This window comes from Lissotriton vulgaris, chromosome 3_1 (assembly GCF_964263255.1).
Source record: "Lissotriton vulgaris chromosome 3_1, aLisVul1.2, whole genome shotgun sequence".
Lineage (NCBI taxonomy): Eukaryota > Metazoa > Chordata > Amphibia > Caudata > Salamandridae > Lissotriton > Lissotriton vulgaris.
Genome location: NC_141689.1, coordinates 492,974,575 through 492,988,883, shown reverse-complemented (window position 1 = coordinate 492,988,883; position 14,309 = coordinate 492,974,575). Strand labels below are relative to the sequence as shown.

The window sequence follows — 14,309 nt, the reverse complement described above, 5'->3', positions numbered from 1 at the left end:
TCCTGGACCTCTTGGCTGAAGAGACAAACTCACCTTCACCTTCAAGCACGCGACATCGCCTAATTCCTTCCTGGTCACTGGCTAGTGACCCAGACTCTGTCCCCTCTGCTTTCAGGTTCTTCACATCACTGATCCACCCGGACACTTTTTCTCTGGTCGCCTGCAGCACTTCTTTGCAGATCTCCATAGAAAACGACGACGGAACGAGACACGAAAAGACACATATGCACCCGGCTTCCCTGGGTGAGGTAACACCAGTACTCCGGTGCTCCTGTGGGTCTTGACTCTCAAAGTGTCCTAGTTTAAAAGGGTTCCATCCTAGTCCATCTGGAAGTGTCCTTAAACAGTAACTTTGTAAAGTCTTTGTTTCCCATTATAAGCCATTGGTAACTCATAACTGTGTTTAGACACTGCACGCGTCTCCTGTGGGCCTCCTACTTCCTAACCTTTGGTTGTTTAGTGTAGCCCCAGCGATTCCCTAGGCCTACTCTCTATTCCCAAAGTGGTTCTTATACCACTTTCTTAGTATATGGTTCCTGAGGCCCCTAGGGCATTACTGTATATGTGCAACTTATTGTATGCTAATTGAGTAACTTGTGATGTACTTTGACCTCTGACCTCATAAAGAGTGCAGAGGGGTTGTGTTAGAAATAAATACATATATATTTGATATATACCTTGTGTGGTGTCCTTTCATTTGGTATTAAAGGACTGCTGGTCGATGCTACTACTAGGATAGCTTTCTATAAGGTTGACTTTACAACCACCATCAATAAGGGTTGATTAGACTGGTGCAAGGTGCCCACTATAACTAGTGGACATCATATGCCAGGCTAACTTCTCACATTCGGCACCTAACTAGGTAAAAGATCAGCGCCAAAAGCAGTTATGTAGAGCAAGGTATAACGAATGTAGGTAAAAAATCGTTCAACTACCTGGGCCTATATTGGGGTACGTTGGTGCCCATAACAGTTTGACCTCTGCACCCGGCTGCCAGAGTGCTGCTCGTGGTGCAATTTTGTCACTTACCTGAATCTTACCTGGTACTGATTCTTTTTCCAGAAACTCAGCAACCTAAATTGTTTACTTCCCTGCATATTGCCGATTATTTTTCATCCTATAGGATAACATTGTATTGTTGAAAAATGCAGTGTCCACCTTTTTAGGTCGAGTAGACCTACTCTCAATGCGTGAGCATTGAGAGTGTCTGCTTCAGACCTTTTGTGGCCCGTTATTGGGAATGTGTACACCAATCTGACACGAGCGTCTTCCTTCGCAGTTTTCACCGCGGGAGCGCGCATCTGACCCGCGCATGCGCAGAGTACCCGCGCATGCGCAGAGTAACTCACAGCCCTTGCTCACACAGACGCAGGCAGGCAGCCCCCACCCCTCTGCACGCACGCACACACAGGCGAGCGCATGCACACGCAGGCACACACATACAGGCACACAGACACTCGCTCACACACAGACACCCCCCTCCCCCACAGTCACACACACGCACACATACATACAAAGCCCGCCCGCACTCGCGCGCGCACATGCTTCTCCCCCCCCCCCCCCCGCACTCGCGTGCGCACATGCTTCCCCCACCCGCTCAGCAACCCACTCACCGGCTTCCTTCGTGCGGCGGCTCTCCTCAGCTGCAGGGCCCGGCAGCAGGACTCTTCTTCCCTCCTTCGGCACCGGGGCGCAGGGTAGGCTCCTGCCTGCTCCGGTGCTCCAAACACGGCTCCGTCCAATCGCGGCTCTTCCGTGGGAGGCGGGGTAGGCTCCCGCCCTCCTACTTCCTGTTTCCTGTTGTCGCGCCGGCCTGCCTGACTTCCTGGTCGCAGGCCGGCAGAGTGACGGCGGTGATTTGCGGTATTTATTTATTTAGTTATTTGTGCATTTTTATATAGCGCAGACTTTACCCGAAGGCGGTATTTATTTATTTATGTATTTATGCATTTTTATATAGCGCGGACTTTACCCGAAGGCGGTATTTATTTATTCATGTATTTATGCATTTTTATATAGCGCGGACTTTACCCGAAGGCGTCAGAGCGCTTCACATTAGGAACAGAAATAAAACATAATGAGAAACATTACAAAAGAACAGGTTGCAAAAACATACGTTACTTACATAAGGTAATAGTGACAATTGTGAGCAAACAAAATACATGAGGTAGTAAAAACTATGAGCAACCCAAAATACATGAGGTAGTAAAGGTAATAGTGACAATGGTGAGCAAACAAAATACTTGAGTAAAAATTGTGAGCAACAAAAATACATGAGGTAGTCAAAAGTGCACAAGAGGAAAAATTGTGAGCAACCACAATACATGAGGTAGTAAAGGTAATAGTGACAATCGTGAGCAAACAAAATACTTGAGTAAAAATTGTGAGCAACCAAAATACATGAGGTAGTCAAAAGTGCACAAGAGGAAAAATTGTGAGCAACCACAATACATGAGGTAGTAAAGGAAGTCTTACTCACAAATAGCGCGAGGACGTGAATTACTTTTGGAGGTGTCTTTGGAGGAGGAGAACTTTGAGGTCCCTTTTGAAGGCCTAGGAGGAGTCAGTGGTCCGGAGCTTTTTTTTGTCCTCTCGCGGTTTGTAAATACAAAACATATTGCATTACAAATGCTATAGGTATCACATTTGCGAAAGTTATAACTATTGGCATTGTAAATGACGAAGCTATTAATTTAGCTATTTAAAAAAAAAAGAAACATAAATAAAAACTTTGCCATTTACAATACCAATAGCTCAAACTTTCCTAATGCGAGACCTATTGCATTGCAAATGCTTGTTTTACATTGAAAAGCATTGATTTTTCCAAACGTATTTGCATGCAACAAAGTATCTTTAATTCTATAAAATAAATATACTAAAAGTGTTATGGTTAGAAACCATTGGTCTCGGATTTAGTGTGTACAACAAATGCTTAGCACTGCCCTCTGATAAGCTGAACTTCTCACAAAAGAGAGCATTAGTATTATCAATTTGAGCCTTTGTAAAGGCTCTTGGGATCCACTGGACTCTGTGTAGACTATACCTAATTTTGGTATAGTATATACAGAGACAGCTTCCTAGAAATTCTAATTGCCATTCTCCTCATGTCATCCTTTCCAAGGCTTTATCTAAAATATGTGCTTTAGTTGCTCCACTGTTTGCCATTTTTGACTTTGCTTGAGTGCGCATTCTAATATTTCTTTATCCTTCTTAATTCATCCTGTTTTCATTGTACTTGTGCCCCTCCTTTCTCTCTCTTGTCTATCTGACCTCCTTTGTTTTGTCTGTGCCACCTCTTCTGTGGCCCGTGGTTTCTTATCTGGCCTGTGGCCTTTTCGCTTGCATACTTTTCACACATACTTGCGTCATCTGTCATTCTGGAAAGTATTGAAAATTCCATGCTAAGTCGCTTTTCTCTTTCTGTTGTCTTTCTCTCCTCTTTTAATATTGCAGACCTTCTGTTATTTTTTCCTTAAACTGACAACAGCTGACAGTATTATAGGTTTTAATGTGTAAACCGTATTTCTTTGCTTGTTATCATAATTCATAACTTTTGCCCATTAAGTAAGGATTTCCCAGTGCATGTTTGTAAATAGTTAATTCAGTATGTTTTTATGTTTATTCTAGCCTTACCTGAACCTATCCTTCCATCTCTGCAAAGAAAATACCCAGTAAGTGTCCTGTGAATGTTGTGTTAATGCTGTGATATTACTTTTTTTACAAACATGGTACAGTGTAGTTGATATGTTTGCACTGAATGTAGAACTTTGTAATGTGTGAAATAGCAGACTACAGCATCCGCAAGCAAAATATGAAGATATTAAAACACACAGGCCTACTTGCCTGCTATAGGAGCATGCTTTCTGTTTTGGCTGCATGGATCAGATAATGGCTCTTCTGAACCAAAGCCTCTTTATTGCAGGAATGGTCATTCTATGGGGTCAAGCTGCATCTCTTAAATTGGCAACTGCTGATATTTCTGTGTCAATCGGATGTGTAGCCACAAAGTTCTACATCATAGACGTTTACATCCCTGACTAGGTCACAATTTTTCCAATACTTTAAAATTTGAGTACAATTTGTTATTGGCCACTCCTCTCCACTCAATGAAAGCTAATATAAATATTTTCTTGATTTAATCTTTACTCTTAAACCATCAACTCCAAGGGTCATGCCCTGATAACCTACACAGAATGATCCACTTTGAGAAGGTAACCATCTTCTTTCCATTGGCCTGCTGTGTCACCACCCAGAATGTTCCTCCTTTGTCTGCAGGCTGCATCTCTTCTTGCACACTGTTTTAGGACTTCCCTACTACGCAGTGCAAGCTGTCTGGCTGTGAAAAAGACCTTTTCCGGTTTCCCAAGAACTTACAGTGGTCTTACTGCCATCCCATTCTCCCTTTTTTGACTGGCTGACTTATATTCTTCCACTACTCACTTTTAGGGAACAACTTTTTTTCTTTTTTGTTACTCACTCCATACAAATGCATTTGTTTTCCATCTCTCCCCCTCTTGTGCTTCTCCCTCATCAGATACCTGTCCTGCGCTCCCTTATGTGCTTCACCCCCATAAGCTCCCCACCCCCTGGAGCTCCATGTTGCTCTCTGCTCGTGCTTTTCTCCCCCACCCTTATGTAGCTCTCACTCCTGGTGTTTTTTTCCCCCTATCCATTCCCCATTGCTTCTGCCCTCACACACCCGCTCCTCTGTAACCCTACCGGTCCTTTTTTATCAAAAAATTTGGGAGTGTGTCAAAGCAAATTGCTGCATGCCTATCTACCTTAGACAACAAGCATTTACAATGCAAGGTCTTGTCTTTGTTAAAGTTAGAACTATTGGCATTGCTCATGACATTTTTGTTTTTAAAACATATAAATAAATGGCATTGTCATTTACAATGCCAATAGCTTAATCTCTCGCAAATGCGAGACCTATTGCATTTGCACCCACACACGCACCCACACACACAGTGCCACACACACACACACACACACACACACACACACACACACACAGAGCCACACAGACCGAGTCACACACACACACAGACAGAGCCACACACACAGAGACACACACACACACACACACACACACACACACACACACACACACAGCCACACAGACCGAGCCACACACACAGACAGAGCCACACACACACCACTGATTCATACATTCATACATCCACTGACTGTTAATTTCTCGATCACAAGCATTGCCTGCAGCAAACACAAACGCATGATGTCTCCTATATCTTGCAGATTGCACACTATCTACGCATCGTGTCTTTACACGTTAACAAGTGGCCCGGTTTGCCTATCTGGGACTCTTTAGTCATCCGGTTCACTAATGGGGGCCACTTTGATTTTAGTGTCCGGGTCTATTTTTTGTCCTAGTCTCACAATGCCCACACCCCCTTTCCCCCCCCCCCCCCACGTCCCTCACACTCGCGACTGAACTCTCCACATCTAACAGTTTGAGCCCCTCAGTCACTGTGGGACACTCGCCGAGTCTGTGCCCCTCACCTTCCAAGCCCCCACCCTGCCGCCTTCCTCGTACACACTCACATCACCGTCCTCAGCTGCCCACAGGTAGCCGCGCCCAATCCCTCCCTGAAGTGCCATCAGAGCCCGGCTTACCCTGGGCTGCTTCAACTTCACGCCCTGCACCTTGGAGGAGCTTGGCCCCAGCTCCTTGAAGCCCAGCGAGGAGGCGATGGCCGGAAAGGAGATGTCCTTGAAGAGCTGCCCCGCCTGCAGGCACTCGGCGCGCAGCGCCTCGAAGTCCTACCGCAAGTAGTTGATGGCCTGGTCGTTGGTGAACAAGCCATTGGCCAGAGCCCGCTCCTTGACAAGCGCGGTCGCCACCCCGGTCATGGTTTGATCTTAGGCGGACAGAGGGGCTGCGAGGGAGGGCAATGCGTTGCAGTTCTGGGAACTTCTCTTTTATGCTTTTCAATGCATAGTGGTCAACTACAAATGTGCTAATAATGCTGATGTTCTGAAATGGACGGAGATACCTGGGACCAAGCCTAAAGTTCCAGAACAAGGTATTGCATTACTGAGAAGTGACACGCCGGGAGCACGTCATATGTTCGGTCAGTTTTAGCTGGGACCTGAAGCTCTACCAGTATGCTTTCACTTAACTAGTATACAGGATGTGAACATTGATACAACTGACCACTACAAGTTGCTGACAACTTCAAACTGAAGGTGACAAGGGGAGCGGCTGCATAACGGGTTACATGGATAAAGGAGGAACACTTGAAATGAGCGGGAGTGCGGAAGCTTGTGGTCTCTGGGTAAAGGGAGGCCGCGATCGGAGCAACTAGGGGGAAAGACGGGTACCGCAGGGGATCTGTCTCGGAGGGTCACAGCAAAGGTTGCCCAGCACTGATAGGAGCGATCAGGGGTGGCGCAGACCGGGACAGTAGAGTACCTGGGCACGGACAGAGCGACTGAGGTAGGGAGCAGAGAGGAGCAGGTGACGCGAGTACGGCCCGGGTGGCGCCTGGGCTGCACCACAGAGGCAGTTGTGCGACAGGATCTAGCCGGCTAAGCCTGCGGTGATAACGAATCTACTCACCTACATGGATCCCATTTGAATCACGGGTGGCTCTGTTTGTCCTTGATCCAGTAAGCCGGATCGGCGGTAAACACCCGAGTTTCCGCTGAGAACATTTAAACCCACTATCAAGAGGCGGAAATATCCAAAGTGTTTATTTATTTGTCATGCAGTGAAATAGGTGGCGGGGCTCTCTAAGCGGAGTGGGCCGGCACCGGCAGTATGCCTCGCGCCCCCTCCGCAGCAATAGGCGGCGGGGCTCTCTTCTTCGGGGGCTCCCTCCAGCGCATGGGAGCCCCTGGAACACTCGCGGCACTCGGGGAGGCGGGATGGGCTCCCGACCTCCTCCCTTGAAGACTTTCTCGGCTGTCAGGGCGTGCGTGGGACTTCCGGCTCCTTCCGCTCACCATTTGTCACTCACTAAGCCCCGTCCTTTTCGGACGGGGTGGCGTGTTTTTTGTTGAGGGACTGAAGATGTCATGGAGAGAAAGGACAGCAAAAAACACGCCCCTCAATCTGAAACGGACGGGGCTTAAAGTGACTGACACAGCTCTTCTCCAATGGCTGGCCGCCGTTTAGGCAGCCAGCCAATGGAGAAGAGCTAGCTCGTATTCCTCCCTTCTCTAGACAACATAAAATCTCAGCAGCGAGACTGCGCAAGCGCAGCCTACGCAGGCCGAGACCTAAAAAGGACTTTGATGCTACTCCAATTACATTTTTTTAGGTGTTGCCTACACTGTGCATGCGCTGTGTTGCAAGACGTATTGTTTACAATTGAGTGGGATTACAACCTGCACAAAGTATGCCATTAGCTGGGTTCATTGTCACTCATCTGCAGACTTTTGATTGATAAGTTCTCGTAGACTTTCCCTGTTTTCTTGTGTTGGCTCCTCTTTGGACCATGGGCCAAATACATGTTTTTCCTTGTCTTTGTTCTTCGGCTTTTTGCAAAGCACTTTAAAAAAAATGTATAAGCATTTTGGTATCTTTCCTTGACGTACAATGTGCCTTCTTACTTTTAACACAGGCACACTGCTTATTTATGTTGCATTCACCCTATCTTCTTTTTCTATTGATGCTTTAGTTACATCCACAATCGTACTGCTCTATCCTACTCCACACCACTCTACACCTCTCCTCTCCACTCTACTCTAAGCCACTTCACAAACTATGCTTTACTCACACCCACAACTGTACATCTCTACTCTGTACAACTCCACACCATTCCACTCCTACTAAGTGATATGCGTATCCCAGAGGCTATCTCATTAGTTGAACCTACTTTAATCTGACACTGGAATAGCAAGTGGGAAGATCACAGATTTTGGGTACTTATGTCTGAACGTCTACTACCGAGAGGACGATCTAGAAGGGAATCTAGGAGACGCCGATTTGGCTTTATGATGAAATGTTTAATTCTGGGAGTACCTGCATTAATCAGTTAGGGGAAGGGCCGTTTTTTTCTATAATGGTGATACTCCAAAGTTTCCTACAGTAATTTCTTAATTTGCTAATCTTTGTTTCCCCGAGATGGTTTAGCGAGCTGCCTTCACTTTTAAGAAACTTTTTATAATGTTCAGGCAGACCTAAAGTTCCTGCTGTTACCAGTCTATAATGAGGTCTGCTGGAGTCCCAAATAATGAGGTGTACTATTTAGTAGCCAAGATACACTGATTAGAAAGATTGTTGGATGAGGGATTCTTATACAATTTGGTGCCATTTGGGTCCTAAACGAGATCAACAAAAGCTTATGGCGCAAATCTTAATAATACTGACTATGTAGGAGTGTCCCGGATTGCTAAAATAGCTTCGTAATTTTGGAGGAAATGTGTTAGGTGATCAACTCTCAATCCACTATATAGCTTATGCATCCCATTGGCTGTATTGTGGAAGGCGTTGCTTTTGCCTGAAACAGCTTGGTTTGATATCAGGGCTGATGTAGATATCCTTACGGTTGGAGGTTGTTTTTTTTTGTTTTTTATTTTTTATAAACCTTTATTGATAAACATGGATATACAACAGCAATCATACAGCCGCATAGGGTCGGCTGTCAACATTTCCAAGGATCATAACAGGATGAATGAGTTGCACAGCACTTCAGCCGACAACCCTAGGGCCCGGCGGCAATTAAACAAACATGTCATAGCCATACATTATTCACAGGAGAAATAAGGTCTTTGATTTTTATGTTTTTTGAAAACCAACAAACGAAAAATAACTGCGGAGGCTAAACGCAAGGCTGATACACAAGTAATCCTTCTGGGGAGGGAGTACCACATCTACAACTGTTACATAGTAACAAGTGAAATTGAAAAGCTATAGGAAGAGCAGACGGGAGGGGGAAAGGGGAAAGAGAGCAAGCCAGCAATACATGAACAAACATCCAGACTAGAAGGAACATCACGCTAAGGGGAGTGCAACACCTCCGGTGGAGGCACAAAAGGGGGAGTACAAATTTCACCACGATACTGGTTCTACTGATTCCACTCCCTCCCCCACTTCTTGGGCCTGCCACGAGCAATGTAGACTGTTTTTTCACGAAACGTGCACCAGTCCATGTTTCTAGACCAGGCTGACAGACTGGGTGCCTTTGACAATCCCCACAGTTGCGCAATGTCACGCTTGGCGACCATATTACCCAACGTGGCACATTGCGTCTGAGCTACATTATAGTCATTGGGCTCACACACTTTTAGTAGACACCTTCGGGCCTCAGGCAAAAGCGAAACACCCGTCACTTCTTCCATAATACCATGCACACGATTCCAGAAAGACACCACCGCCGGACGCTCCCACAAAATATGAAGGAATGTACCCACCATTCCACACCCGCGCTTACACAAGCCATCCGAAGCATACCCCATACGTAACAAGCGAGGACCCGTCATGTACACTCGGTGAAGGATTTTCAATTGCACCAATCTCAGACGGGCCGGGATCGCCACCTCCTTCGGGGAGGATATCTCCGCCTGCCAGTCCTCATCATCAAGTTCCAGTACATCGCTGGTCCAGGCCGTACGGAGCTGTAGAAGAAGGTCCGCTCGGTCATTTATCAGTTTTTTATATATAAGGGAGATCGTACTGTCCGGGACATGGCCGTCGAGCACTCTGTCCTCCAGGGGTGCGGATTCTAGAACGAGCGTGCCGGTCGGAAAAACAGAGGAAAGGGCATGTCGGACCTGTAGGTACCGAAAGTATTCTCGATTGCTAAGTTTGTATTCAAGTTGCAGCTCCTCAAAAGACTTCATCTTGTCCTTCCGCCAAAGGTCCCCCACCCTACTAATACCAATGAGGTCTCATTTTTCGAAACCCTTGGTAGTCCAAAATTGCCTAACCTCTCGGCAGCGTAGAGTGGAGTCGCTCGAGTGAGAGTGTCCGACCAGCCCATAGCAGCATTAGCGTTGTACCAGACCTTCACCGCAACCTTGGTGGGCCCGTCAACGCTGCATCTGACCGCCTGGAGTAAAGCGCCCTGTTATAGTCCCCGCCCGGGAGCAACCATTTGTCCATAGCAAAAGCTGAGTTAGAAGCTGGGCCATATATCGCATGATTGACTGAGCTCAGTTGTGAGGCCCAGTAATATCGTCTGATATCAGGTAACGCTATACCGCCATCATACCAAGGCAGCGTAAGCTTAGCCAAGGCAATCCGGGGACGTCCGGCCCACAGCAATTTTCTTTGGAGGCACTCGATCTCGTGGAAGTAGCTGGAAGGCACTAGATCCAGAGTGTTTTGAAGCGCATATAAAAATCTGGGAAGGGACGTCATTTTAAATAAAGCTGCTCTGCCCACCAGGGACAGCGGCAGTCTGCTCCAGGCTTTCGTGTCCGCTTTTAGGCGAAGAAGCGGGGGAAGCAAGTTGCGCTGATACCTGACTGCTGGATCACGCGAAACATAGATACCTAAATACTTGAACCCGGTGGGCGAAATTTGTATTGGGCAATTGCGCGGTACGAGTGGTGTGTCGTCTGTGAGCGAGTAGACACAAGACTTACCCCAGTTGATGACTAGTCCAGAGTTCCTCCCATAGGAATTAAGGACGTCTAACAATAGCCCCAGGGATTTCCGAGGGGAGGTGAGATAAAGGAGAATGTCGTCCGCAGAAAGTGAGATGCGATCTTCAAAACCGGGAGTCCATCTGATACCCCTGAGTGACGGCTCCCATCGCAACCAAGCGGCCAAGGGCTCCAAAGCCAGGGCAAAAAGCAGCGGAGACAGAGGGCACCCCTGTCGCGTACCCCTCCCTAGGACAAAGGGAGCCGACACTCTACCGTTAACGACCACCTGAGCTAGGGGCTCTTCATAGAGTAGCCGGACCCATCCAATGAAAACCGGTCCGAAACCGAACTTCACCAAAGCTGCCCATATGGTATGGTGTCAAATGCCATAGTGGCATCCAAAGAAACCAAAATGGCCGTCTCACGTAGCGTCTCCGCCCTCTCCAGCACGCCATGAAGACGGCGTAAATTCAACGCAGTGTTGCGGGACGTAATAAAGACAGACTGGTCCGGGTGCACCAGATCTCCGATCACTTTAATCAGACGGTTAGCTAATATTTTTGCCGGAATTTTAGGCTCCACATTAAGAAGTGAAATAGGTCTATAGGAGGTACACAATTCACGGGGTTTACCCTCTTTATGTATCACCACGATAGACGCGAAGCGCTGGTCACGGGGAAGCAAACCCCTCTCCCTGGACTCCAAGAACATCGAGCGAAGATACGACGCCATTTTGTTCGGACACAACTTGTACAGCTCAATGGGTATGCCGTTCGGGGCCGTGGCTTTTCCAGAGTGGATGGAGCGAATAGCGAGCGCTACTTCATCGGTAGAGAAGTCCGCCTCCATTAGCTCCCGGTCAGATTCGGACAAGCAAGGCAAAGCGATATCCCTAAGCAAAAGATGAGAGTCCTCTTCCGGCTGGTCCGAGACTGGCGCATACACCGTTCGGAAGTGGCAAGCGAACTCCTCCACGATCTCCAACGGATCCGTCACACTTACACCATCCACTCGCTCAACCACCGGCACCACTCGACTCAGTCTCTCTCTCTTGTCCAGCCAAGCTATCAACTTCCCCGCCTGGTCGCCCACATCATACAAACGGCCCTGTTGCTCTCGACTCATGGTTTTCGCGGCATTCGTAACCAGGGCTTTATAATCGGAATGCTTCAGCTGCAAAACATGCACCTTATCACACGTGACCCCAGACTCAAGATCCATCTCCAAAGCTACAATATCAGACTCCAGCTGCTCAACCTCTCCATTGTGGAGCTTCTTAGAGCTGGCGACCAGCGATAGCGTCTGACACCGTATAACAGTTTTAAAGGCCTCCCATAGGGACACAGATTAAGACACCGATCCCACATTTTCAACAAAGTAGTGATCAATGGCTTTGATCACCCCAGCCCTGGTCTCCGGAACACGGAGATGCCAGGGATTGATTGGGGCGACCCGGCCCCCTGCGTCTAAATGGAGATCTATATGGATCTATAGCGGGGAGTGATCCGAGATGCCTCTAGGCAAATGTCGGGCCTCTCTCACCGTTGTAGCCTGGGCTGCGGGCACAAGAATATAGTCAAGTCTAGCTAAGCTCCCATGGGCCCCGGAGTGGAAAGTGTATTGAGCCTGCCCTGGGTGAAGCATCCGCCAACAATCCACCATACCAAACGTTTCTAAGAAACCACCCAGGCAGGACTGCGACGGTGTAAGAGCCCTGGGAGGATGGCGATCCTCCAGGCCATTAACCACAGAGTTGAAGTCCCCTCCAACCACCAGAATCCCTTCAGGAAGCCTCAACACCAGTTTCCCCAAGTCGACAAACGTGGTGGCCTGCAAACCCGGGGGGGACATATATCGAGAGGATGGCGATCGCTCTCCCCTCCCACCTACCAACAATGGCCGCATATCTTCCCCTATCATCCAATATCGTATCATCAATCTCCAAGGGTAGGGAACTACGGATCATAACACCAGCCCCTCTGGAGCCGGAAGTGAATCCCGAGTGTGCCACCAACCGGTAGCCCCTTCGGTTCATTGCATGGAACGTGTTCCCCACCAAGTGTGTTGATTGCAGTAATACAATGTCGGGGGAATGGCGTTTTACATATTGGAGTACAATTCCCCGCTTTATTTTGTCCCCCAAGCCGTTGACATTCCAACTCAAGACTCTCAGCCCCCTACCCCATCCCGAAAAAAGTAGCAGGGTCCCCGAAGCCACATGAAGGAAACACGGATTAAGTCATTCAACAGTACGTAGCCTCGAAAACAATGCAAACAGTAAAAAGGAACCCCTCCCCCCCCCAAATACCCAGAACAACCACCCCCCACCCTGCACCCCTGCGATAAAACCAGAAAACCACCCCAATTTGCAGTGTGCCTGTCGCCCTACCCAAGAAAATTAGTCTACAAGTAGAAAAGGAAACACCCCCGGAGGAGGAAAAGTCCCGAACTCCCCGCCGACCCAGGGTTTGTCTTTAAGAGTGTCATTGACCCAAAAAAATGATAACAATTCACCGCAGCACGGTACGATGGTAACACACGCCGGTGCCCCTACTCCTCCTGGTCCCGTTGGCTGCCTTCCGCCCAGGTCTCTTAGTCTCCGTTTCACCCCATAAAATCCCAATCTCTGTTTCTGCACCGATGGAGTAAAGTCGGGGTAGAAGTTGATGGACGCATTCTCAAATTTGGTGGTGCCGCTATTTCTCGAGGCCTTCAAAATGGCGTCTCTGTCCCTATAGTCCCTATAGGTGTAGCCCCCTGCTTGCGTCTACCGCCCGGAACTCTGTGGGCACGCTCCACCGCAAAAAAGTTACTCAGGTCCTTAGGGGTGAGGTGGTTGAGGATCAGATCTTCAACGAGTAGGTCCGTCGATTGATCGGCTGAGGTCTCCGGAACTCCGACGATGCGGACATTATTGCGCCTAGCGCGACTTTCAAAATCCTCAAGCCGGCGGGCAAATTGGTCACTCGAGGTCCGAAGAGTCCGGATCTCAGTCTGGAGATCGGAGACATCGGTGGTGAGACTGGCTGTTTTGACATCCAACGACTTGACTCTTTCGTTAGTCTTGGCCAAGTCTGCCCTAATCAAGCCTACATCCACCTCCACTGTGTCGATCTTGGCCGCCAAAGTTTCATATTGGCCCATCGATGACTGTATACTCGCAATGGCGCCCATCACGTCTCGACGAGTTTGCTCCTCCGGCTCAGGGGGGCCACCACCAAGGTCCTCAGGGGTTTTGCTAGTTCCGCTAGGCGAGCCCTTGTTGCGCGCAAATCTGTCCATAATGGTGGTCTGAGTTATGCCACCGCGAGTCGTGTTCTTGAGGCACCGCTTGTCACTATCAGACTTGCCCGCCATGGTGGGCTGCGCGCCCCTCAGGGGCTTTTGGGACCTGGTGAAAATGGCTCCCCACGAGGAAAAACAACGAGAAACCGAAGTGCAGGGCGCCCGCGAAGAGCAGTCAAGCGAGTGCGCCCACAGGCCAGCTTGATAAATATGCAGCCGCCTCCCGATCTTCAATAGCCAGGAAAAGCTAAACCGAAAGTAGACCCCGGGTAGTCGTCCCCTTCCATACGCCGTTGTTGTTCAACTACTTTCGGGGTGCTCCGGATGCCCAGGTCCCGGGATAAGTCACGTTGTAGGCCTTCAGGCATCAGGAAGGAGTAATTTGGGTGTCCGGCATCCGATTCGAAGTTTGAAAAAGGCCGTTCAGATCAGGAGAGTCACAGCTACAAGAACCAGTTCTCAAA

General features: G+C 48.5%; 1 protein-coding gene across 1 annotated transcript in view; it reads left to right on the top strand.

Annotated features, from left to right (window-relative positions):
• The window catches only part of TENT2 (terminal nucleotidyltransferase 2), a 569,767-nt gene that overhangs the window by 394,854 nt on the left and 160,604 nt on the right, over positions 1-14,309 (top strand). Inside the window, exon 10 of the mRNA XM_086960733.1 lies at positions 3,628-3,671. Within this exon, the coding sequence (XP_086816859.1) occupies positions 3,628-3,671 (44 nt within the window). The remainder of the gene's footprint in view (positions 1-3,627; positions 3,672-14,309) is intronic.